We start from the raw sequence: 27,121 nt of genomic DNA, 5'->3' as shown, positions 1-27,121 counted from the left end.
TGGCTGGCAGGTACATAACTCTTCAGCTGGGTACCTACCTTATTATAAGCGTCTTCTGCTTATATTGCCAGTGTATTTTCAGAATGCGTCCATAGGTAACCAGAACTCTAAACTAAATTGTCCCCTACATTATAATAGACGAGACTTTATATTGTCACCTCTGCGGTGAATGGGTCATTCACAAATCAGGTTCACCCATTTTCTAGTATCGTCACATAACTTCGCTGGTAGAGCACATTGTAATGGGAATAAAAAGTATTTGCCAGCATAAAATTGCCCCAAAGTTTTACCGCGGACGTTTGAACTGGCTGACTTCATTCAAAGGAAAAACTGTCCATCCATAGCCTCTTTCTCCTTTCGAGCTATGGACGTCGGAATATCCCAAGTTACAATGCCTACCTTTCGCAAATGGCGGCTGTGGGGTAGGTATACTAAGGGTATCGCAGAAAAATTACCTAAATTCAGCAACTTCTGCATTCACTTACCTGATATTGACCTAACTGCCTCACTCCACCGATCAAAAGTTTCACCACTTCACGTAATAACTAATGTACTTACCTGGAGCCAACCTTTGCACCTTTTTCAGGTGTAGGTACGTAATCTGTGAATAACTTTCTATGACTCAATTGACTTGGTAAATGGTAACGTTACCTGAAGATAAATGCAATAACCACTTATAAATATGCAGGAAATGATGCTGCTAAGGCATGAGCATGTTGGCAGTTATGGCGGAATTCGTGTGATGCGCACATTCTTAACAAGACATCCAAAATATCCCGAATGGAGCGTAATTTCACCCACAGCACGATATGGGCTGAGACGACATATACGGACGGGTGCCCACCGTTTTACTCAGACTATAGTTCTAAAGCGCCCGGTTCCTGGTAAGCTATCAAGGCCAGGTGTGTTCATCACTGCCCTAAAGAGCTTTACACAAGTGGCATTGCAACCAACTTGCAAGTCGCGACGGGATACATCAATCACACAGAGAGATCTCCTCAGAAACGCGGAAGACAAGGACAGACTGAATACTTACCATCAATGGCTTGACAAACCCGATTAGACAACATGTCTTGCAGCTATTGAATCGTCATAATTTACACAAAGTTTTAATTTAAAGTATTATAAATGTTCTTAGCTAAGATGCAAGGCAAACTTATCCAACGATATAATTGATTACCCAATGCACAAATACCTACTTGCTCACATTTGAAATTAAAGTTTCAAAACCGTGACAGTTTGTTTACCCAGTAGACATTTCAGATGAAAGCAAAATCCTCTCATTTTGGAAAAATGTCGAATGGATATTCCGAAATAGTAGCACACACGAACTATCTTTTCTACATATAAATGATTTCTTCTTAAAACTGCACGATACTGGAATTGAAAAATTGAAAAAAATGTTAATAAAAAGGAAAGTGGAAACAAATGCCTACCTTGGCTTAATTCGGAAGAGTAAAAACGCTTTAGTATTGACAGCCTTGGCCAGTCTCCGCACGGGTCAATAAGTTCGATCTCTCTCTCTCCGGGTCTCCAGAAGCCGGTCTGAAGTACCGGTTCGGACGGGAGCTCGCCTAAGCCCCCACGCCTCGCCGCCGCTATCTCTCTCACTGCTGGTTTGCGCATTAGCCCATGGGAGGCTAAATCGCTTGCAGCCAGGTACTGCACACGTGCAGTGGGTCACTTCGCACGTGCAGTAGTTCAGTCAGTGGTTGGTGTCACTGAACGGCTGCTGGTCACGCTGACTATTCATGGAGAGAGCGCTTGGGAAGTCCCGGAGACGAGACACGATCTTACCAGGGGTCACAACAAAGGGAGAGAGAGATAGAGAGATAGATAGAGAGAGAGAGAGAGAGAGAGAGAGAGAGAGAGAGAGAGAGAGAGAGAGAGAGAGAGAGAGAGAGAGAGAGCGAGAGAGAGAGAGAGAGAGAGAGGGGGGGGGGGAGACGGAGAGGGAGAAAGAGGAAGAGAGGTAGATAGGAAGGTTCTAGGACTTCTTCCGCAATAGTTTCCCAATTTATAACTAAATCCGGTAATCCGATTTTCGGAAAAGTACCGAAATACCCGGAACCCAGATTTTGGGACCGACTGATGTTATTCACCTATGTGGCAAAAATGCTAAGCCCTCGTTCCGCTAGTGTGCCGACCGTGGCTCAGACCGGTCCTTCTCTCTCGGACGCCGGTCGGGCCGGTCTAGCGCATGTGGCAAAATCCTGCGGTGATTCAAACTCTCAGAGGTTCTTTTTTGGTAAAACCTTTAATAGCTCAAAATAGAGCTTGTGCCACCTGGATGCAATAATACAAAAGTTTTCTATTTATGGCGTACCATACCTTAAATTGAGTCTATCATTAATATAAATACTTAATACTAAGTGCGTCGGCATATAAAAATGTTTTTACTTTTCAAAATGCAAACGTTTACCCATTGGTAAACTTTGAACTGATCTGACTTATGGAGCATTGCGAGTCTGGAGCGTCCTGACGTCATTATTTTCGAGTGGCCTTTGCCATAACATCCAAGCTATTCTCGATTTTGTCCCGCTAATAATGCCTACCACGCTGTGCGGCCTTCACGTGACAAAATCGCAAAGGAGGTGTATGACGTATTGGCGTGTTAACAGGTGATGTGTGAAGCTGAACTCCTCTTGTAATTGACGTCCCTTTGTAAACGAATGAACAGCGACGGGCCTCTGTTCTTTATCAAAACCTGATCTCGCATATCGCAGCCAACATTCAAGCACACAAATATCAGTATCGCTAACTTCATCTCAGATACAAGACTCAACGTCTTGCACTTCCTTACACATACCCCAAGTGTCTATCTATAGCCTTATACCGTGCATGGCATCAACATTGATTGTGCATAACCAGACATATGCAATAGACACGTATGCGCGCGAGTTTGCGGGGACACTTGCTCATATATAAGCGAAGTATCTTATCGGACCACGCGCACACATGAACGGACGAACGGTAACAAGTCGTACGGCTCAGTCATCTGCATCTGAATAAGCAGGCGTAAGCAGGCGTATCTCGCAAAATCAAAAACGGATTCACCGATATATCGCTACACTCAGCGTTCTTTTCCCTGACAAAGTGATGCGAAGAAGTGATTCGCCGGAAACTTGCCCCTGGTACGCAGGAAGAGGGCAGCGGCTGGGGTAGAGCGAAAGGTGTTTGAGAAGCTGGCGACCAGTCACTCGACTGGATGCATCACCATCAAAGAGATTGATTCTGGGTGCGCAACGACGAAAGCCGTAACAACCATTCATTTTCGCATGCGTTTCATAATCCTACTCACGACTCTCATTACGCCATAACCGTCAACATAACAAATACACGTTTACAGATACGCTGGCACGGACAGGACAACCGTTGTAAGCGTCATCTCGCATACACTCCACGGACATGTTTGCCAGGCACTTGCCCTTCACAGTGAAAAATAGCGTGCATAACCCGTGCCGGTCACATTAGTGAAAAGTAAGACGGATGAACAATTGTTTACAACGAGCTATATCTAAATCCACTTCCGATATAATCTGTGCTGTACAATTTTATCTCCGCAGAGATTCAGACTTCCGCTCACCATCACAACACAGCTGAACTTTCATCTCAGAAATCTAGGGCGGACATTGATGCTCGGAAAGGTTTCGTTGCAGAAGGATGCATTAAGCCAGCGAGCTTCACTCTGGTCAGATGAAGGAGAGAGAAACCTGCATGGTATGCTGAGCTGAAGCTTCACAGCTCATTGCATGCCTGCTTATTTCATATCGAGTTCAATCAAATAATGAAAGCCGATGACGTAATATTCATGAACATAAGTAACAAACGGAATATTCTTAATAAAAAAGTATAGTTTTAGCATGTGTCCGCAGTTTTCTAATTCAAGTAATAACACACACACAAATGATAATAATCACAAGTTCACTATGAGTTGCAAACTCGCAACAAATTTTAGGAAATTTCTCCATGCAGATGCATTCAGAGCAGGCGCTCAAAATGGTGCTCACATCATTATAAGCAGCATAAGTTGTTTGATTCTCTGTGTGCTCTCTGTGCTTAAAGGAGTGTGCGTCTCGGATAAGCCAAAGAGTGAGAAATATGCCCAAACTCTTACAAGATAACAATCCCCGAAGAGTAACTCCCGCGAGGAACGCTACTGCCGAGCAGCGCTCAGCTAAACCGAGCAGAGTAGCCCTTCATGGACTGGCAAGGGCAGCACAACAAGCCGATCGACCGGTTCGCGCGACTTTGATTCGAATGTTGGCCCCAGGAGCCCAGGTAGTGACACAGTTCAGCGCTCAGCATACGATAGGCTGTCGGTTCATTCACCGCTGCCCTTTAACTGCCGACTGCCGATCAGCCAACGGTGACCGCTGAACGTTGACCGACAGTTGCTGACCGCCGATCACTCGCCACAGACCATCGCCCACCGTCTGGCTCGACCGCAGTGCGTATCACAACCTGATGCTAATCTCCTTTAGGTCATCCAGACTGGCTGTCTCATCTGAGTTCTTCACGTAGTTTTGGGCACCACGTGTCATACGTGCTCCTGCACGTGCCGTCCATCTTTCACCATGTGTCTCTACTCCACTGCACTCACTGCTCACTGGCCCGGGCTCAATAGCCACTGCAGTTTGAGAGGCTACACCACACCGTTCAGCCGCAGTATCGCGCGCGCACACACACACACACGGCCGATGTTCTGTAATTCATAGCACGCCGCACGTGCACCTGAATCACGTATCCGGACTGGGGGACTGCTGGTCGGTGGACGATTCAGCATCGACGTCCTCTTTCTCTTGCTCTCCCTCTCCTGCTCCTCCCTCCTCTTCCTCGCTCCATCGCTCCTTGCTCGGTTGGCGGCTTTCGGTTGACTGCTCCGCTGAAAATAAGATATAAAAGTTAATAAGACATCGCAGATCCGATAAAGCCCTATTTGCAGGACTATACCATAGTTTTTCTTTCTTGTTTTGTGGCTAGTTCCTCCTCAGGAACACTCCTTGGTTGTGTGTAGTGTCATGTCATAGTTGACCTTGAAACTTGATCGCATTGCACAACAGCTGAACAAGGTAGTTTTATGGGACAGCTAGCGTAAGCCGGTGATCAGTAGTTTTCAGAATCCGCCTCTGGTTAGAAAGTACCATTATACCGAAATAGACATTGTTTACCCTTTTATTTTTTCTTTTATTCATTATTCTAATGTATGAATGGTTAGTCATAACAAAAATGCTATTGTGTATGTACTACCAGAAAACAGCTTCGTTTCCCTGTCAATACATCCTGCAATTATATAACTGTTTTTAAATCATATGTGAATGCAATATGGTTAAAGAAGAGAAGAAATGCATAATATATTTGACACTGACCGTTCCAAAACGATCTAACAAGTGGCATGGTCTGCAATATATTTGTGGCGTCACTAACATCTGATGATCACACACCAGTTCTATCATGGATAATACGTCATGATAGGTGCTTGAGCTAAATAAGGCCAGCTTTTACTGTGTTCCTCCTTCAACAGACCTCGAGATTGTTCGTTAACACTCTCTCCTCCAGCCACCCTGGAGTCACCAACATTTGCCGTGTTCTTTTCTCCAGCTCACTCGAGATTATACGCCAGACACTCCTACAGACACTCGGAGTGCCTCCAACACTCACCCCTTTCCCGTCTCCAGCACTGGAGGTAATACGTCAGACCACACCCTGGAGCGTCAGTAGCCCTTACCCTGTTCTCGTCTCCTCCAGCGCTCAAGGTTGTACACGCCAGGCACTCCTCCAGACACTCGAGAGTGTCACCAATACTCACCCTGTTCTTTCCTCCTCCAGCACTCAAGGTTGAACGCCAGACATTCCTCCCACGGCCGACACGACCAGGGCAGCGGAGGTCGGGCTGGGCGAACGTCACCTGACCAATGCAAACACGACAGTGAGAGCACGTCTCCCGGGCTCAGTGGCAAGTCAGAAAGGTCAGAAAGGTTATGGAGTTTGAGAGTCATGACTGCCTTCGGCCTTCTTGCAACGACTGCGAGACATGTCTTGCGACAGACTAGCTCAACAGTGGGTTTTCCAATCAAGTAACACGAAAGCACTCGACAATAACAACAGCGAATAAAAAGTCCGATAAAACTATCGTTGGAAATGCCACAAACCGAATGTCATGCATCTGATAAAGCTTCGAACATTACACATCTAGTGCACACTAGTTTGTTCATAAAAAAGAGGGACAGGCGACGGTGACATTCACCTTCATTGTGGCATTGTTCGCTTAAAATGTTGCTGCGCATTGATGTCAAAACATCCCATGAAGCACTGCCACTTTAATGGCGCTCGATAAAATTAGGCAAATATTAGGGCTAGCTCAGGGCGTTTAGCAGAAATAACTCAGTCTCTGTCCCATCTGAGCTATCACGTTTGTACCTCTCTCGGCCTACTGACCCGGCTTGTAGTCGATTCCGTTGGCGGCGCCACCGGTCTCTGCACCGTGCAGGTAGGCGGCCACCTTCTCCAGAAGCTCACCGCACACACTCATCGACGGCTCCACGATGAACTCGATAAAACCTGCGGGCAGACGGCACCCCATAGTCAGTCAGCGGCGCCGGCTCAGTGTGCTCCAGGACTTCTGTCACAAAGTGTTATGTCTAGTGTTATCAAGCCATTGTCTCACCTGTTTAATTACTTATTTATGAAGTCAGATTTTATCTTCGAATTAGGAGACACCCATTTAAATGCCACGCATAACATACCATGTTAAACGTCACAGGCAATATTTTGATAAAACTACCATAATGCTGTAGGCAGGCATCGGTAGGATTGTGATTGCAGGATTGCAAAATCCTGATTGCATTCCTTTTTGGTGGATTGCACCTGGATTTGAAATCCATTCCAAAAAACAGGATTTGATTGCGGATTGGATTGCATCATGCTTCCAATTTTTGCAATCAAATCCGGATTGCAATCCTTTCCTGGGGCAATTAGTCATGTCTGATATTTTCCCGACCTTAATAGGCCTAGAATGATGTGCATCCGCTAAGTTGTGCAATGTGCATCGACGGAACTAACTAGAATACTGTCGGTTGCCATAGACACAAATTATCCCAGTCTCAAGGCAAAGTTGGCGCAGCGCTGCTTGCATGACAACACGGGGCCGGGCGAGAGGCGAGAACTAACTACGCCACGTTAAATGGTGGATCCAGAGAGAGAGAGAGAGAGGGGGGGGACATAGAGAAAAGTGAAGAAGGTGCGTACCTATTTGCCCATATTTCCATACACTATGGAACATGTCGACTGTCGAGGTGAGAATAGGTAAGCCCCTGGTTTAAGAAAACAAGAACGCCATTTAATGACGTACCTACACGGAGCGCTTTCAGGTTTACGCTTTAAAAATATAAAACACTGGTTGGGTAGAGGTTTAAATGTGGGGGTGTTTGAGGCAAAAAATATCTCCCATAAAATACCTGTGCCTTAGATAGGAATTACTCGCAAGACTAGGTACCTGCTAGAAATGGGTGATTTGGGGATGGAGGCACGGCCCTGTGCCCCCTCCATCCCCCAGATCCACTAGTGCACATAATAATACAACAGGATTGCAAAAAGGATTGCGGATTTGATCACAATCCAAGTGAAAAAAGGGGATTGCGGGTAGGACTGCAATCCACTTCGGTACTAGGAATGTGGATTGGGAATGCAATCCTTTCAGAGAGGATTTTACCGATGCCTGGCTGTAGGTAATAAGACTACCATAAACGCAAACTATTGACCAACCTAGGATAGTCACACAAACACAGCACACACATAATGGCGCCCGTCCCTCTGCGCCGGCTGCCCATCTGGGCTGGCAGGTGAGTTCGCAGCCGGCTCACTGCAGCCTCCGTCCGCTGGCCTACCCCGTCCAATATCCCCAGCTAGCAGAGCTCTGTTTGTCGTCGACGTTTGCCGAGCCCTTCAGAGAGCAGAGCCCGGCACCGGCACCGCCGGGGACGGGTCCTCTCGGCGCAGGTGATAAAGGCGCCATTCGTCGGACTTCAGACGCTTCAGATAAATTGGTCCTTATGTGTTTCGAAAACGCATATCAAATTATGGGGCACTGGTCCAGTGCACTGCTCTAGCGATTTCAGCTAATATGAAAACAAATAAAAACTATCATTTTAAAAACCATTTATACATGTCAAGAAGAGAGCACACAAAATGCGTTCGTTCAAATATTGCGCAGTGCCCGGGCAGCACACTTCGCTCATAACTCAAACTTTGGAACTCTAAATGCAACAATATTGGCCGTAGCTGGATTGTAGTCTTCATTTTCCAGCCAATAAGAGTCGTGATTTATGCATGCACATAAATATATTGCGACAGAGCAGTCTTTGTTGGCAACTGCCTCACGGGCACCTAAGCCAGCGTAATGTGAAATAATGTCATCGACAAAGCAGTTTTAAAACGAATTAAATCTTACAAAGGAGTAGATAGATAGATGTTGATCCACGTCTGCTGATGACTAAGATCACGCAACATTTCATCAACATCATTCCGTTCATTAAATGTGGTTCTTGTTACTTGCTTTCCTTCCAATGATGCCAAGTCCCAGGCCAGAGCTATGTCAGCACAACACCGCTATACGGGTTCATTTCGCTGCTAAAGCGAGTGTTTTCAAGAGTAACTAAATGAGGAACATCAAAACGAACTGAGATTAAAATCAGGCCGTAGCTGGCTATTAAAACTGACTGGAGTTTTTTTTTTTGTTGTTGTTGAGCAGCAGTATCCCGTGCTGGTTTAGCCGATGATGATGTCCCGTTTGCAACAAGCGCAATGATTAGTTGGTTCATCCTAAGAAATGTCAGCTGTCCTCTCTCTCTCTCTCTCTCTCTCTCTCTCTCTCTCTCTCTCTCTCTCTCTCTCTCTCTCTCTCTCTCTCTCTCTCTCTCTCGCTCTCTCTCTCGCTCTCGCTCTCGCTCTCGCTCTCGCTCTCGCCCTCTCTCTCTTTCTCCTCTCTATCTCTCTCTATCTCTTCCTCTCTTCCTCCCTCTTTTCTCTTTCTTTTTCCTCCGTCCCACTCCACGTTGCGTGACCGGTATCATCACTCTTATTCAGACGTCAGATTTACAATATTCCCTGACAAACTTCAGAATTTTCAAAGGCCCAGGCAGTGAGATAACTGCCATCGATGGTCATTGGTCAACCAGTTTGACAGGTCGTGCTAGACACAGGACTCATCTGTTTTACTTAGAACACACCTTCCTTTGATCACCGGGATTGGATATGCCGGCTACTCTGAAGGCAGGTGCTGCGGATTTTCTGTCAGTTGCAATAGACCACTCCTTTAATCTGGATGAAAGTAAATAGCCTGTCGAGCTCCATAAGTCGATCGCCCGTATTTTTTAATGATAAATTTCTACCTCGGGATATTTCAGGACCACATTCAACAAAGTGTACCATTAAACCAAGGGAGTAGAAAACTACAATGTTATCAAAATCGCCTAAGGACAGCTTCATTGTTTTAATTGCCGACGATGCATATGACGCATAGCACATTTGGTTTTATCATTTTAACGGGCCGTCTAGTGAATATCAGAGCAATCAATCAAACTTACCGTGATGCCAGGGCGCAGAACAATAACAAATATAGTGCTGTTGGAAACTCGGTGCGAGCCTCGCTAATTCTCCCCGCCTCCTCACCTATCTGAGACTGAGGGACGAGCGTGGTGGCTCTGTCGCAGAGAGGACTGACTGGCAGTCCCAGCTGCTTCTCCTTGTCTCCCTGCAAGAAGAACTCGTCCAGCAGAAGCTTGGTCCAGTGCGAGTGCAGCTCCCAGTCCTTGCTGGGGTGTGATATGTCGCAGCAGTGCAGCACCAGGTTCAGAATCTTAGACTTGTCCACACTATGACAAATATAGACAGAGATCGTTAACATATATGCATGCTGTAAAATGCAAAAAAAAACTACGAAGAATAATGTGAAGAGAGCTCTCATGGGTGCGGATGGGTGACTATAAAATATACAAAAACCCGTTACTGAGTGGTCAGTCGTGACAGATGAATATCACACATACCAATTCTTACATTTTTGAACCGAACATGTCGAGACAACGCTGTTCCCGTAAACCTTTTTAACATGACACTTTCAGCAAGTGTTTTTCCTTGATCCGTTAGGTATGCTTCATGCTTCTACCAGAAAGAACAAGATGTAATAGAGAAATAAAGAAAGAGAAAGGGTAAGAGAGCGAGAGGTAGAGACTAGAGGCATAGAATGACTAATTAAGATAAATAATGGATGAAGGAAAAATGGAAAACGCGAGGTGTCAAGAACTAATTAAAAGTGAAGAACAACTCGGCAAAGAAGGCCGATACGACATTCAGATGATGAATTCCCTGTCATCTTAAGAGAGAAAAATAAGTCAAGCTGCAGCTTAATTGAGTTATGAGACGGAGTGAAAAGTGCCTTACTGTTTACGGAAGCAGATTAAGAGAACTCAGACAAAAAAGGGAGCTTGAGGTGACAAGGTCCAGAAAACCACCAGAAAAAGGAAAATAGGGGTGAAATCAATATGGATGGCTGCTTTCAGCAGTTCGTCACTTATCGAAAAGAGGAAAATCGAAAATAAAAGTACGGTACTGTTGGAGCATGGATAGGCGTTAAACGGTTGTCAGGAGACGGTTCTTGTGCGTGCTTTCGCATCACATAGAAAACTGAAATGAAGTAAATCTAGTATGAACGTGTACGCGCAAAAGAGCTAAAGGTCCATACTCTATACCTTTGCCTAATGCCCACGTTTACCAGACAAAAGTTTATGACACAAACTGGCATAAGAATCCGATGTACAGGTCTCGCGGGTTTTAGCGGTAGGTTTTGCACCTAGAAAATTTAGTGTACTTCAGGCTATATCTTCGTCGTCTTAAGCTTTTAAGTGTTGAAGATGCGATCGACTTGTTGGGTAACAAGCCGGCCATGATCGTGTAAAATGGATTCATCGTAGATCGATTAGTTTCTGAGATATAACCGGAAATGTAAAAGTGCAAAACCTACCGCTTAATCTCGCGAGACCTGTACTTCTCACTTTCAGTTTTTTTTCCTGAGAAAATAACAAACCAGGCATCAATACCGATGTTTTTAGCAGAGCAACACCGTAAATATCGGTGTTTACACTTTCCGATGGCCTAACGGCTATCTTTTATCATCAAAACTCAACGGGAATTACTAAGTTCCTGGTAAAGAAACCCAAGGGTATTCTATTTACTATGGAGCCTCTTTTATCATCGCTTTAAGAGTTATTGCCACTCTGCACTTACCTACTCAGAGAATGAATTACCCCTTTTCCTACTTGCCATAGGGTTGTAGATGTAGACAGATGAAACTGGGAAATTTTGCGGTCATTTCGCCAAGATAATTCTGCTATTTTGCAAATTTAGTAAACAAATTACGGTAAAATTTGAATATATAATTACCCAAATGACCGACATGAATGTTATCCAGCACATGAGGGAGACGTAAATATGATACACATAGCACCAGATAGGACGACCTCCAAGCACCAAGGCTCCTTCCACGGACCGGCCGCAGCGACGCGATCAAGCGCTCCCGGCGGGGAGGAAGGACTCTGCCACCTCCACTCATCGCACATCGATCGGCTGGCACCGACAGGCACCACAATCAAGTGGGCTTGACAGGGCACTTAGGCCGGAATTGGACAGCTGACTGCGTGCGGTCGTTCATCAAAGAACTGGACAGGAGCGCGGGCGCAAAACCGCAGCCAGAGGACAGCTCGCTCGAGCGACTCTGCGGTTCTGACGGCCGCCAGGTGATCGAAGAACCCCGAGTGAGATCGGCTAAGAGTTGGGATGGACTGCAGGTTCCACGACAGAAACTGGTGCAAAAGACTGGTGCTAAAAAGGCATGCTTGGCAGAAACCCTAGCCGGACGACTGGCGCCAGGAGGAGTCATTTTTAGAGCGCTAGAATAAGGTCGGAGGGGAGGAAATTGAACTGCATGTAAAATGATGACTCACTCACATAATTTGACTTCTTAAAGCCGTGCGTCAAGTCGGAGAAATTCGATAAGTAAAGACAGTCCTTAAAAACGTTTAAAAACGAAGTTGAAGAAGATGACGGCATTGGCTATCGAGCGTCCACTTTCACACACATTTAGCGTGAAATCCACACCGGTATAAATGCCTAGCGATATGCTATTTATCTGTTCACTTAGCCGTGAGTGCATAAAGTCAAACGGGTGGTTTATGAATTATGAAGGTATGAGTGCTGAGAATTCATTGCGGCAAAATGCTAAAAAAGGAGCCCTATAAAACGAAACCCACAATAGGATCGACCTTCAAGCAGAATGTCTGAGTTTGTTTGTCCTAAACAACGTGGGAAAAGTAGTCACGCGCTCAAATTAGACGATGATTGAAGTCGCTGGGCGAGATCGCCAATGATAAGCTAATGAATAAGACTCACGCCGATTCTGAGTTGATGACGTAGTTTTTCATGCACTTGATCTGTTGAAAGTGTGACGACATGTCGGTGGCGAGAACCATGTCGACAACGAGCGAGCGCAGCTCTGTGTACTCCTCGCGGCTCAGGTTACACAAAAAGTTGCACTCCTCCTCCCGGAGTATCCTGCAAACGGAGGAGCGTATCGTGAAAACACGCGCACATACAATACACATAAAACGAGTGTTACTCTCATGTTACACAAAAAATTACACTCCTCCTCCCGAGTACCCTACAGTGGGATATGCGCTTCGTGAAAATAAAAATAAACAAAATATGCACAAGTCGAGTGTTTACAGAAAGGTACACTCCGCCTCCCGAAGTTCCTGCAACCGGAAAACGCACCGTAAAAACGAGCACACAATACACACAAATCGATTGATCCACTCACGTCACACGAAAGTCACACTTCATCCGGTAACCCATCCTGCGAACAAACACCCCTCACTAAGGAGTAAGGACGCATCAAATTTACACTCCTCCCGCTAAGTCCCTGCATTCCGTTAAAATGGGTTCAGATTGAGCTGCAACATTAATAAGAAGCTGTCGTCATCCCGTAATCCTCCAAAGCAAACAAGGAAAAACAGCAAATAGATGCATTCACTCTTCCGCTCATATGTGCGCTACATACTACAACTAGGGAAAGCACATACAATGAGTGGAATGAAATATATATATATATATATATATATATATATATATATATATATATATATATATATATATATATATATATATATATATATATATATATATATATATATATATATATATATATATATATATATATATATATATATATATATATGTTGCAGGCACTTTAGAAAATCAGTCCTTTTGTAAAATGCCTAGGCATTTTGCAAAATGCCTGATTTTCCAGGCTTTTTGCAAAAAGCCTAGGCATTTTACAAAATGACTGACTCTCCAGTCATTTTGCAAAATGCCTAGGCATTTTACAAAATACCTAGCCATTTTACAAAATGACTGAGCAGCGTTTGTAGATACGAGTACCTAATTATATACGTTTTGGTAGCGTGTAGGTGGACTGAGGAGTCCAGCATTATGACCAGAGGAGTCCAGCAGTGGGAAGTCCATACCTACCTCTATTTTGAGAAGTGCAGGCCCGCGACATTTCCAACCCCGACGTCAGCGACGCTGCTGGATTTAAAATGATCGATCTGGAGCGTCAACAAACGACTGGCCCTATGCCGGCCTGTATCTGTAAGACTATTAGAGGTCGCGAGGATTCGATCCCACACACTTAGGCGTTAGTGTCTTCTGAAACCAACGCGCTCGTCCTACGCCAAGCGACCTGATGATTCTCCCGATGTGGAGCTTGATATTTTTAACTGGGACCATGCAAGTAGGTACTCAAAGCTGTTGCCACAGAACAAAATTAATCGTGTTTTGTTAATTATTGCTTTAATATTCATTGTGATCAGAGAGCTTTTTTATTCAAAAAAAAAAGTTAGGAAGAAAACCTAAACAATAATACTGTAAACAATTGCGTGGACTAGGCCTAGGGTAGACTTGTTGAAGTTCCTTAGAGCCAATGAGCGCTGTCCAGTCAACTGAGGAGGGGAGGAGTGGTCCACACTGGGCTTCTTTGTTGATCCGTGGGCTGTGAGTGAGCGTCCGTGCCTGTCACGAGTGCCTCGTGGACCGTTATGTCGCGTCCAGAATTCGACCGCAAGGTGGCGGAGATCATAGACTCAAGTGCTGGCAAAAACCATCAATTCATAACGAACCAGGAACGGACAGAAATAGTAGATTTTTTATCAACCTACAGTCAGTCAGTCTAGTTTCAGGCAGAATATGAACGGCGTTGATGTACTTGGGAGTTTTTACAGCGTTAACTAAACAATGTTTTATGCTACAGCCGAGTCTGCAACTCAACCTGGTCGTTACACAGCATTGTCGTCATCACAGAGCTTCAGATCGATCAGCTACAGGCTGAACACGTACCTATAGGGTATAGGAAGACGTCCAAAAACTGTTGGCCATAGTATCTGTAGTGGGATCTACGTTCCATGCTGGTCAGGCATTTTGCAAAATGCCTAGTCATTTTGTAAAATGGCTAGCGATTTTGAAAAAAGCCTGGTTGCGTTCAGTCATTTTTCAAACAGCCGTCTTTTTGTAAAATGCCTAGGCATTTTACAAAATGACTGATTTTCTAAAGTGCCTGCAACACATATATATATATATATATATATATATATATATATATATATATATATATATATATATATATATATATATATATATATATATATATATATATATATATATATATAAATATTATAGGTATCTGCTCCACTCAAGCTGAGAGGTGGGGCAAACATGTGCGGCATCAACCACTGGCGAGTCTCGTCAGACGTCAACAAATCTCTCAGAAAAATATGGAACAAAATGAAAAATATCCAACCTAATAAGTAATTGAGTGCCGCCTCGTGTTGCGCGTTCCTAGTGCCGGCGGCGGGCGGCCCCGGGCGACCCCACTAAACCCCGGCACCTGCGGCTCGCCGGCGCACGCCCGATTACACCGGCCGGCTGGCAATCGAAAAACTTGGCGAGCGAGCCGTCCGCCCGGGGCTCTGCAAACACCCGCGCCGCGGACTGGGACGGTGCGACGGCCGGTGGCCGGGCTCACCCAATATCGGCCGAGACTGAGCGCCGCCGCCGGCCACCGGACCGGCAGCGGCACAGGGAGCTGGCGGTCACAGTTCAGTACTGGGTACAGGGTCAAGGTGTCCAGCACAGCCCACGTATCCGACACAGGTGCAGGAGAGTTGGACGGATCGGGATGACCATGGAACTGGGAGGCAGCACCGGCTGCTAAAACAACATGCCGTCCTTCCAGGGACACAGGTTATAGTGTACAATATATCAAGATATATCTTGATTGTATCGATCGAGGTAGTGACTAGTGGCACAATTAAATTCATATCTACTAAACTAAATCCAGTAGGTACCCGTTACAGAACCGCAATGTGGAAATAATTGGAATTAAATGTTACCATACTGAGCGATGAACTATGTGCAGTTGCAGGATGAATTTTGGGCACGGTCGGCTCATGCCCGTAAAATCATATGTATTAGATTAGAAGTAACTCATCCTGGGTCAATTTATGAACGGTCAAGTTAAGGACTCTAAGTGCAGTTATCACAGAACACAGCGCTCCCTCTGCGCACGATATAATATACACATGATTTACCAAATTATTAACTGTGCACTTACGTTCTTTCAAATATCTAGTTTCAAAATAAATTTGGGTTGGGAATGTGTCAGCTGCCCTGGTAAGCTTCTACTAGGTTAATCGTTATTCTTGCAGTTTGCATAATAACTTTAAGTAAAACGGATCCCATGTGCATTTAAAAACTGGACGTTTATAGACTCAAATGAAAACTTCGTCATAAATATTCACAATTCACAGAGGATATGCAAAGAACCGTAGCGTAAGAAATACGCATATATCCAGAGAGGCCTAAGATTATTCATCATTCCTCTCGAAATCCCAATATCTTCTCAGATGATATTTGAAATGCTACGGCTGACGAAAATTGACTTCGAAATATTTCATCGCCAAAGTACCTGTCGGATTCACTCCGACTTTGAGCGGCTTTGCAGCGCGCGGGAGATCGATCTATCAACTGTATGACGATCGACACTAACCCACTAAATCACTGCCAACTGGTGTAACTCGCTTAAGTAGCAGTCTGAGCGACTCAGCCGGCGTCAGCTGCTGCGCCAGCTGCCGCTCCGTGACGTCAGCAGCTGTCGCGTCACCCGTCACAGCACACATCACGTGTCATATCAGACGTCACATATTCTCCGCGCCCGGCAATCACAGCCGGATATGAGGTTGGATTGAGTCTGACTGCCAATCCAGCCGAGCCGGGCGTTAGCACGGGAGTCGCCGGCGACACAACAAAACACAGCCGGGTTCAGACGGGGTGGCATTCAGGGGAGAGCTGTCGGTGGCGCCAAATGCACACGGAGACACGGTCACAAATGTGGACGAGAAAAATGTCAACATTTTTCCTGCCCTAGCATCCAGCAAGGCGTTGTTGGTTAGATGGGATATGGCCGTCACTAAAATGTCAGCTACTCCGTCTAATCTCAAATTCGACCAACCCCTATGCAATACAAGCTAAACAACTGCACTCGAGCAATCAGTCCACATAATATGCCTGCATCCATCATCCTCATTTTGCCCATAGGGATAACTACATAACAGCCGACAGTATTGAAGTCCATTTTACATGCACCGTGTCCCTGCGTTTCCTGTCCCCCATCTGTCTCCCCACGCACCTGAAGGCGTTACTGACGTGGAAGTTTTCCAGCACACTCTTGTCGTTGTAGATGAGCGCCGTCTCGGAGCTGGAGTTGACGTGGAAGTTGTTGGTGGTACCCGTGTGCTCCACGTCGTGCACGATGGCCGCCAACAGCATTGCCAGCACCTCCAGGTCCGTCAGAAAACGCTGCCAAAAACAAAATATAGAATTCTTTTAGCTGTGATCGTCCATACATTTTTATAAAACGCCTGGGTAGTGGCAGAGACGGATGAAAAGATGGGACAAAACTAAATGCACTTTTTACTTTCTATTTGACTTTACTTTACGGCATTTTTTTATACAGCTTGCATTATGTAGTTTGTATTATTGATTATTTTTCTGGGAGGTTTTCTCGTCCTCCATATGACTACATATTGTTTTCGATCATACGTTAACCACATTTTCAGAACCAGTTTTGTCAAGTGTCCAGCAAAAAAACAAAAAACAAAACAAAAACTAATAACATGTTGACCCTTTCGTAAAGCACAATTTGCGGGCGAGTCTCAGACCTATCTAACTTCTAATGCCGTTATCACTCACATCGTATCGACCAAGTAATCGACAACATTTTGAAATGACAAGGAGATAAACTGTACAAAATTTGTGGCATTTTGTCACAGTGTCTTCAACATGACATGGTGGGTTGAAAAGAACCAAGCACGCTAACATTGATAGAGCCTATGATCTTCCGGTCATTCAGGGAGAACACACAGATACTTTCGCCAAAAGATGACGGTGATCAAACCTAAATACTGCCTAACGATTCGCCAATAGCCCACTATCAAATGCCGATGCATGCCTGTCTGGCGCCCACACAAGCGGTCATCCATCACGCTCTAATGAGATGAATCGGCACTAGTTTCTGCGCTGCGCACGACCATGCTCCGATGGCGGCGATGGGTTCGGTCGACCTTCCGGCACAGGACATGATGTAACCTCCGCGGCGGCAGAATCGATTATCCGCGACCGACAGATGTTCGAAGAATATCAATGACCTCTGTCGGATGCTGGTGACAATATCCATATCCGAAGCTAGTTGGGTCAAGCAGCATTGTTCTGCAGAAATGTGATACACCAGGGTGGGAAATAATCGTGTAGATATCGGTGTATGATAGGGAACCCCAAATAAATAAATAGACTAGCAATTAAAAGATAAGAATTGTGGACACTGCACATAAGTTTTCAACAAAAATTTTGATGTTCTACTGATAGGTTTTCAAAAACATTTAGAATTTTGTTTGTTTTGTTGGGTTAGGCCCTCTCGGTCCAATGGGACCATTTCAGAGCCGGGAGGATGATAGGATGTAGGGGGAGACATTGGTCTGGGCAGGCACCCTAGTGAGTCACCGGGGCTGAGCCCGTCCAGAGGACAGGCCACCCAGCCCCGAGGCACTCACTGCACCGGTTACGGGGTGCGCTCCCTCAGGAGCAGCGGTGCCGCTCCAAGGGAGCAGCCCGCATGAGATAAAGTTGCCTGTCCAGCCCGGAGGGGGGTTGCGGCGTGGAGGAGAAGGATTTCAGCATCCTGAGGATAGAAGCACGGAACGGTGACATTTTGAATAGCGATAATGTAAATAAGAAATAAATGTTGATACTCGCCGGATCTAGTTAAAAGGATTCATGAATCAGATAAAATAACAACAGCAAAATAGGTATTCGGCTAGTCAGTGCCAAACATCAACTCGACATTTTTTCTTTGCTGGGCATCACATTGTTATATATTACCCATGAGTTGGCACACATTTTATCAGCATCTACGCATGAAAGATGCCAACCAGTAAGTCTCATAGCGTCACCAGCGCTCCCTGCCCCAGTAACTCTGCACTCACCACTAGCGCCATCTGTGACATAATATAGTGGACGGTCTGCGTGACGTCGGCGGCGTGTGAGCTGTTGTGGTACGGGTTCTTGTACCGGCCGTAGCCGTGCTCCACCGTCTGGAGGTAGGTGTCCAGCTTGGCCGGCTGGATCTGTCCGCAGAGGTATCATCAGGTCAGGTCAGATGCAGAGCGTGACAGAGCGTGACAAAGTCGAGCGTGATTCGGAAATTAATGACAGAAATGGACTAGACTCTGCCTAACGATTTTCGTTTCGTCTAAGCACTATACCTACGCCACCACGCAGCTAGGAAGTAAACTGATAATGTCTCTTCCAGGATTCTTGCATTTATAAAAAGCAGAACCTCTATCATGACGGTATTCACCTAGGAGATAAGCCCAGCGTCATCTCCCACTTCCCAAATATTTCATCCGTCTCTTACATAGAGTGCCAGTCAGCGGCGCTTTCCGGGCCGCTCTGTATAAACTGACGCCGCCTGTTTTGACGGTACGGTACTGGAATGGGAACCTGGCGCGGGAGCTCCGGTAGCGCGGACGACGCCAACGAATAATCGACACCGAGCCTTCAGCCGGCAGCAGCACAACACCCGCTCGAGAATCCATTTAAATACGGACCTCTCTTATCAGGCTCGTTTAAAAAAATGGAGAGCAGTCACAATGAAGGAAGGTAAGAGGTCAAAGAATACAAGAAACGACAGTTCATTTTTAGTGAAAGAAAAGGCAATATATGTTTAACTATAAGTTCTCAAGGAAAAGATAATGAGCGTTCAAAGACATATGGATTTTGCTGGAAGGAAATGACGAATCTTCAACTAAAAGGAGTCTCCAATGTAAAGAATCTCCCATTCGTTTAAAACTCAGCGGCTATGTAGTAGGCTAGTATCCTAAGGACAAGCTTATTGACCGCGTCCAAGACCAGCTTATCTGACGACATTAAGCGAGGAAAAAGTTTGCATAGTTACATAATTATTGCAATCACGCATTAATAGGACCTGTCGCAGTTTCTTAAGTAATAGTTGACTGAATTATATCCATTTTTATCTTTCAATAGGCACTCCTTCAAGACCCGAGGAAATAACGACTCCCCGAAGAGAAAAAGAAGAAGAAGAAAAAAAAAGAAAAAGAAAAAGAAAAAGAAAAAGAAAAAGAAGAAGAAGAAGAAGAAGAAGGAAGAGAGCGAGAGAGAGAGAGAGAGAGAGAGAGAGAGAGAGAGAGAGAGAGAGAGAGAGAGAGAGAGAGAGAGAGAGAGAGAGAGAGAGAGAGAGAGAGAGAGAGAGAGAGAGAGAGACCCTATTGGAGCCAGTATATTGTCGGTGAATAAATCGTTGGACAATGTGTATCTACTTTACCAGACTTAAATGTCGCTGGTCGGTAAAGTAGCGATTGCTTCATAAAATATGCATATACACTTTGAACAAAATGAGCCTGACTGTGGCTAGTTCCACTTTCAATATATTCCCGGTACCACCATCAGACCTCATTGGACCATGGTGTGCTATTGAAATGTCAACATTCGTGGCACGAGGTGCGTAATTCGAAACAAATTCAAATATAGAAAATCACACACGAAATAACGTCATTGACGCACTGAAAATAAGCCTCAGTCAGCTATGCGTGCAACATATTGAATGCACAGAAATCAGAATCGAAATGCATGATCTAAGTCGAGGCAAAGGCAAAGAAATACGTTGTCCAGTTAAGATGCGTATTGAGACAAACGTCATATACATTTACAGAGTCCAGTCTAAGGTAAAAAAGAGACGTACCACGTAAGAACCACGGTAGGAACCAATGTATGCGACATCCTACTCGACCATATCCATCTCTAATCGGCGTTAGCAACTATAGTCCATGGCACACCTAAGAAATAACGGAGTTAAACCGCCTGAATCACTTTGCACGTGTTTTGATCAATTGAAATCACGAACGTATAAATAAACGGATTTCCCGCTATTCGCGAAAAACCTCAGGGGGGCGGGATAATCGACCCCACCCGTCGGTGGGCAGGCTAAATATATTCTTTCGTAGAAGGATTACGACTTTCATCCAAGATAAGTTTATGGTGATTCATAAATGCTTTCCTGTGACCTGTGTCATTCACACCTCTTTTTCCTACAAGTCACAATGACAATACAAATGCAGCAAAACTAAAAACCAGACGTTTTGAAAAGGTAGAATGTTACTACGGGAAAAAGGTTTGAGCGTCGAGGCGGGATTGAAGCCTCTAGCCAAACCCAATTTCACTGTTCCGTAGCTCGGACACCGCAAGGGAGCGAGATCAATTTCGCTGGTAATTCGCGCTGTAACATAGTTTGCGATTCTATCAGCTCTTGAATGAGATTTCTCGGCTTCGGAGTAATCAGGACAGCCTTCAACTTCCCCGCACCGAAGCATTAAACGTAGACGAACGTGAAAAGTCGTCGGCCAGGCTAAGTGAAAATAGCAGTTTCCAAACCACAGCCGGGCAATGAAAGAGTGGCTGGTGGCGAGTTCAGAGTACAATATCTTCAATATTAACATTCAGCATTTAACCCGCGCCCGGCTGGGGGTCCTGGATTTCCACGCCCTGCTGGGGGGGGGGGGGGTGTTTGAACACCCCCCCTTCTAACTCGGCTCCTGGGCCACGTAGCGACACGCGGAAGGCGGCGTTCGAAAGAGCGTAAAAAATAATGACGAAATCACTTCGGTCAATTTTTTGGTCAGGTCAAAGGTCAGGTCACCAGAGGTCATTGAAGGCAAAATTTCGCCGATTTCAAGGTCGAATGTCGACAATTTCCAAGAAGCCAACGCATAACTCGGGAACCAATAGAGCTACAGCGCCGCGGAAAAGCGCATTCGATAGCCCTATTAACGCCCTTTCTGAGTAATTTTCTCAGATTTGACCTAACGTCAACGGTTTTGCCTGCAGGGGGCAAAAACTGCAAAAATAGCCGATTTTTTCGGAAACAGTTTTTCTGCAATAACTTTTGACTCAAGCCTTGTACGAGCTTACTTTTACCGGCATCGTGTTCCTCTCGTCAAGACGCATCGAATGAACTATAACTTGACCTTGAAAGGTCAACTTGAAAATTTGACCTCAGGTCAAGGTCATGACCTGACCGGAAAGGGTCATGTTGCATATCAGTCGATCCGTATCGTCGAGCTCAACACATCTAAGGCGTTTTCATCGCTCTAGCATGCCTCTATCAAAAGTTATTTGCGAAAAACTGTTAGATACTATTCGTGACCTAAGATGACCTCAGGGCATAAACAGGGGTCACGGACACCATTTTCATGTTCAGTGTGTCTAAACCACTTGTAATTCAGTGTTTGGGAGTGTTTATAATGTCTTTCGTCCAAAAGAGGCGCATTTCAATTTTCTCCCATTGACTTATAATGGGGAGGTCGCAAAATTGACCTGACCTTAGGTCATCGATATCAAAATTCTGAGATATACATTTTGTACATGCTATTGCTCTTAGCAATCGCTGAAAGTTTCAAAGCGATCGGTCACTCGGTGTAGCTATGACAGACATTGAAACTTTTTATGAGGTGAGGTCACTTCAAGTGACCTGGTGACCTGACCTTGAATGATCTTGGTCTGAAATTTTCACAACATGTGTAGAATTGATGTATGATAAGGTATACCAAAAACGGCGGCGCTCCGCGCCGCCGTTTTTGAGATATTCGCGAAAAACCACAGGGGGGGGGTGTTCAAACACCCCCCCCAGCAGGGCGCGGGTTAATAGCCGTTTTCACGACGGCCATCTGGTACACATTTGGTGCACATCTGGTACAGATTAGGTGCAGATTTGGTCAAATCAGGTTCAGTGTGTCTCTTAGCAGCTATCAGTTAGGGTTGCACTAATTGCTTATATCCCAGTAAACATGCCGACGTCGGCCCGACGTCGGCCGACGTCGGGGTGACGTCGGCAACTCGGCATCGGCATGCCGACGTCGGCCCGACGTCGGTCCAACCTCGGCACGACGTCGGCTGGATGTCGGATATGCCCGCATGTTCCGACGTCCAGCCGAGGTCCAGCCGACGTCGGGCCGACGTCGGACCGAGATCAATTGCTGAGGTCCAGCCGACGTCGGGCCGACGTCGGGGCGACGTCGGACCGACATCGGCCGCTGTTTTGACCGTTAAAATAATATAAAATACATGTTTCATGTTTCATAAAGAGCTTCTGTATTCAAAATATCCTCAGGAAACTCAAATCTTCCTCCACGCCGCAACCCCCTGATCCGGACTGGACGGGAAACTTTATCCCATTTGGGATTGCCCGTAAGCCGAGCTCGCCCGTAGCCGGGGCCCTGTTTCACCGGTGATAGCAGCACGCCGATTTTACGACTTGTCAAATTGGGTTTCCATGGAGACATCAACAGGCCCATTGCTCCAACACTACCACAAGTGTGACGTCAGCTCGCGCAATTTGATAGCAGCGTGGTAGCAGCAGCCCGTGAAACACCGCCCAGGTGCGGTGAGTGCTTGGGGGCTGCTCGGCCTATCCTTTGGTCAGGCTCAGCCCCGGAAACTCACCAGGGCCGGGCCCAGTTCATATAGAAAGGCCAGTCGGCAAGTGTCACTTTGCCAAAGTGCCACTTATCAAAGGGACACTTTGGGAAACGTTGGTGCAGGTGTGTAAGAGTGGCTATATGAATCCATTGTGGGGTCGCCCTTTCCAATAAGTGTCACGTAACAGCAATGGGACCAGGGACTCTATATGAACTGGACCCAGGGTGCTCGCCAAGAAGACCAATGTCGATCCATCCTATGATCCTTCCGGCTCTGAAATGGTCTTGTCAGACCGAAAGGGCATAACGGAACAAAACAAACCAGCTTCGTTAGCTGGCTGCGTGGTGTAGTGGTTAGCGCACTAACCTCGCGTTCGAATGACACTGGGTTCCAATCCCATCGCCGGCTGATGCTTTTGGCGTGTTGTCCCAGTAAACATGCCGACGTCGGCGACTGGGGGGCTCGAATCCCGCCGCCGGTTGATATTTTTTGGCGCGTTGTCCCAATAGACATGCCGACGTCGGCCCCGTCGGTCCAACGACAAACGATCTCGTCAACCTCGGCAAACGATCTCGGCCCGACGTCGGCTCGACGTCGGCTGGACTTCGGCTGGACGTCGGGACATGCGAGCATATCCGACGTCCAGCCGATGTCGGGCCGAGGTCGAACCGACGTTGGGCCGACGTCGGGCCGAGGCTCGGCCCGACGTCGGGCCGACGTCGTCATGTTTACTGGGATGCCTGCTTTGTCATATTATCAGAGAGCATCATCGATCAAAGCACTGAAATAAATTCATAAAATGAAGATATTTGCTGTAAAAGAAATTAGGTGCAGATTTGGTCAAATCAGGTGCATTCGCCGGATAGCCCGTCGTGAAAACGGCTAATATTAATAAAATGGCCTGCCCGCAATCCAGTTCAAACATGGATTAGAGATTTCCTGGATCGGCAACTCTCCGTCGGCGCCTTTGATGTAAGCGACCACGGCTGGCCACCTAGCGGCGGAGTGGTGAAGCTTGGTGAGATAGGACGGCGGAGGGTTGGGCGCTTATCCCTGTGGTAAACTGCGGGCCAAGATCAATCGAATTTGGGGATTGAACGGCTGGGTGCGGTGCGTTAAAACGAAGTTATGGTGTCGGGAACGTCCAGTAAGTCCATATTGTCCTCAACGAAGTAATCGGACCATTGGGGTAGGGTAAGAACATTTTGTCTCGGCAGAGGACGTGCATACGAGTCGCCAAGCTCTTATGCCGGCGTAAAATGCACGCATCACCATCTTTTGATAACACACTGTTCCATCTTTTCCATCCTCAGGATAGTCAAATCCTTTTCCTCCACGCCTCAACCCCCTGATCCGGGCTGGACGGGCAACTTTATCCCATGCGGGCAGCTCCGCCAGAGCACACCCGTAACCGGGTGCATAGAGTACAGTCTGTCTTAAAAGTACCGCGCAAAGTAACGGTGGATCCATCAAGCCTGACCGAGGAAAGCCTGCTAAATTTGAGTCACCGAAGCAATTGGCATTCTCGTCCATTCCCCAGGTTAATTGGTTCGGTGACTTTCAAATTAAAGCAGGCCCTTCCTCGGTCAGGCTTGATGGATCCACCGTCACTTTGCGCGGTACTTTTAAGACAGACTGTACATACGTACAGGTCTCGCGGGTTTTAGCGGTAGGTTTTGCACCTAGAAAATTTAGTGTACTTCAGGCTATATCTTCGTCGTCTTAAGCTTTTAAGTGTTGAAGATGCGATCGACTTGTTGGGTAACAAGCCGGCCATGATCGTGTAAAATGGCTTCATCGTAGATCGATTAGTTTCTGAGATATAACCGGAAATGTAAAAGTGCAAAACCTACCGCTTAATCTCGCGAGACCTGTACCTACTTGGGAGGCTGGTCGGCCCGTCCATTCGGACGGGCTCAGCCCCGGCGGGCGGCGACTCACTAGAGTGCCTGCCAAGACCAATGTCTCCCCTAATTCTAATCATCATAGGCGGCGGAACGGGGGGGAGTACCGTACCCCCTTTGATTTTGGCATTTTAACATTAGCCCCATGGGCGTTGCATGGAAAGAATGGGATCAAAAGTCGGCAGTTCCCCTTAATTGAAGTTGTCTCACCGCCACTGCCTATCATCGTTCCGGCTCTGAACTGGTCTCGTCAGACCGAAAGGGCCTAACCCAACAAAACAAACAAAGAAACAAATCACTTCGCCTATAAAATAATCTCGGAGCCGCGATTTCCGCACTAACGGGCTCTTCTTACTTCAGCACGTCAAATGCTATATTCTTTGCTTGGTGGATGAATACCTAAGGTCAACTCGAGTGTGGACCTCAGGTCAAGGTCAGTCAGATTAAAGTCACTAAGGTCACGAAGTTGGTTGAAGGAGGTTGTATTGCATACCTATTATTCGATTCAATGGTCTTCCTGAGTCCATTGATGGCTTTTGCGACTCGCTAACTCGATTTGATATCATTTCCGGCGCCAAAATAACAGTTTCCATAGTTCCCCGCAATGACATAGAGGCTTATAATGGTGAGGTCATGTTATGATGTTAGCGACCTGACCCCAGGTGCCCTTTAAGAAAAATCCAATATATACAAGTAAAGAGGTCTTTGGAGCAGGGCTGCGGAGTCCGGAGTCGGTCGGAGTCGACAGTTCTGACCGGGGCCGGAGTCGGAGTCGATTTTGCGAACCGGAGTCCCGCCGAAAATCCATCGACTCCGCAGACCTGGCAAGGCTGCAGAGTCGGAGTCGAAGTTGAAGTCGGTCGGAGTCGACAGATCTGCCCGGGGTGGGAGTAGAAGTGGGAGTCGGAGTCATCGAAAATCCATCGACTCTGCAGCCCTGCTAAGTTTCATCTTCCAGTGAAAATCGTCTGGCACTGAGGGCGTTGCGAAGTTGCAGCACTGAACTATTTTAGGACCGTGCAGAACGGCAGAGGTTTACGTATGACGTCATAGGTCAGTGATCTGACCCGACCTGAAAATGTGGTTGATTTCACAAGATCCGGCTTGAATCAAAGGCCTGGTGTTCCAAGTTTCAGCTCTTTATCCCCAGCGCCATACGATCAATCGCGAAAAAACCGTCAGGGTGGGGCGACGTCGACCCGCCCCCCTCCCCGTCGGCCCCTCCCCGTGTTAAAGTTAAATCCTTCTCAACTCATAAAGATTATGAAAAACAGTGCCGTTATCCTTTATCAGTTGAACTTCGAAGATAAACTGCTCAAAAACCACCCAACCACCCCGTCCCATCATTGGAACGCATAGCCGCCAAACACCGGCGTCCTATCTGGAGTTGGCGCATGCGCACTGCGATATTTGGTCGCGAATCGAGGGAGAGTTGCCAATCCAGTAAATACTTCATCCATGGTTCAAATAAAGATTGTGAAGTCATGGACATTGGACAACAAAGTGACATGAGTCACTTTTCGGATACGAAACATCGATAACTTGAAACTAATGAATGTTCAAATAACTTCGCTCTCAACAAGCTTTCAGCTGAAAACTTTGCCGAAGCAGAGACTGAGATATAGGCATGAGAAACGCAAATATGCTCATCCGACTTCAATTTCCATCGAAGTTAGTTGATGTTGGCGTTGCAGCGATCAAATACACGAAGAACTATTGCTATCCAGTTTCACAAATTTAAACGCTGGAAAGCTCGACACACAAAAAGCACGTTACAGCACAGCTCGCTAACAGTCAGACCACTTAAGTCCAGTTGCGTAGCAGGCAAACGTTTTGACCCTCGCCCGTATTGGTGTTTTTTTTTCCAGCCGCGAACGTATAAGGGTATAAGGGTGGGGGTCCGTTGATTAAGTCGGGAAAAACGGGACCTTTTAGAACGTCGTAGAGTGTGGCTCCTATGTTTTTTTTTCGGGAAGCTGATCACGAATATCATGTTAGTTTTGATCACAGATGATGTCTTCATGCATTTAGGCCAGGTCGGGTTAGGTCAGGTCAGGTCAACCAGTAGG

General features: G+C 46.3%; 1 protein-coding gene across 6 annotated transcripts in view; it reads right to left on the bottom strand.

Moving 5' to 3' along the window:
- Positions 1–2,681: 2,681 nt before the first annotated feature.
- The window catches only part of LOC122392854 (calcium/calmodulin-dependent 3',5'-cyclic nucleotide phosphodiesterase 1-like), a 121,651-nt gene continuing 97,211 nt past the window's right edge, over positions 2,682–27,121 (bottom strand). For all 6 annotated transcript variants that reach the window (XM_043388192.1, XM_043388206.1, XM_043388210.1 and 3 more), the window contains exons 7-13: positions 18,642–18,782; positions 16,790–16,959; positions 12,442–12,603; positions 9,670–9,872; positions 6,439–6,561; positions 5,810–5,908; positions 2,682–4,885 (exon numbers count right to left, since the gene is read on the bottom strand). In XM_043388192.1, the coding sequence (XP_043244127.1) occupies positions 4,740–4,885; positions 5,810–5,908; positions 6,439–6,561; positions 9,670–9,872; positions 12,442–12,603; positions 16,790–16,959; positions 18,642–18,782 (1,044 nt within the window). In that variant the 3' untranslated portion in view covers positions 2,682–4,739. The remainder of the gene's footprint in view (positions 4,886–5,809; positions 5,909–6,438; positions 6,562–9,669; positions 9,873–12,441; positions 12,604–16,789; positions 16,960–18,641; positions 18,783–27,121) is intronic.

This window comes from Amphibalanus amphitrite, unplaced genomic scaffold, assembly GCF_019059575.1.
Source record: "Amphibalanus amphitrite isolate SeventyFive unplaced genomic scaffold, NRLGWU_Aamphi_draft 000024F_arrow, whole genome shotgun sequence".
NCBI classification, from domain to species: Eukaryota; Metazoa; Arthropoda; class Thecostraca; order Balanomorpha; family Balanidae; genus Amphibalanus; species Amphibalanus amphitrite.
The sequence above is the reverse complement of the archived record's forward strand: the minus strand, read 5'-3'. Positions and strand labels throughout refer to the sequence as shown.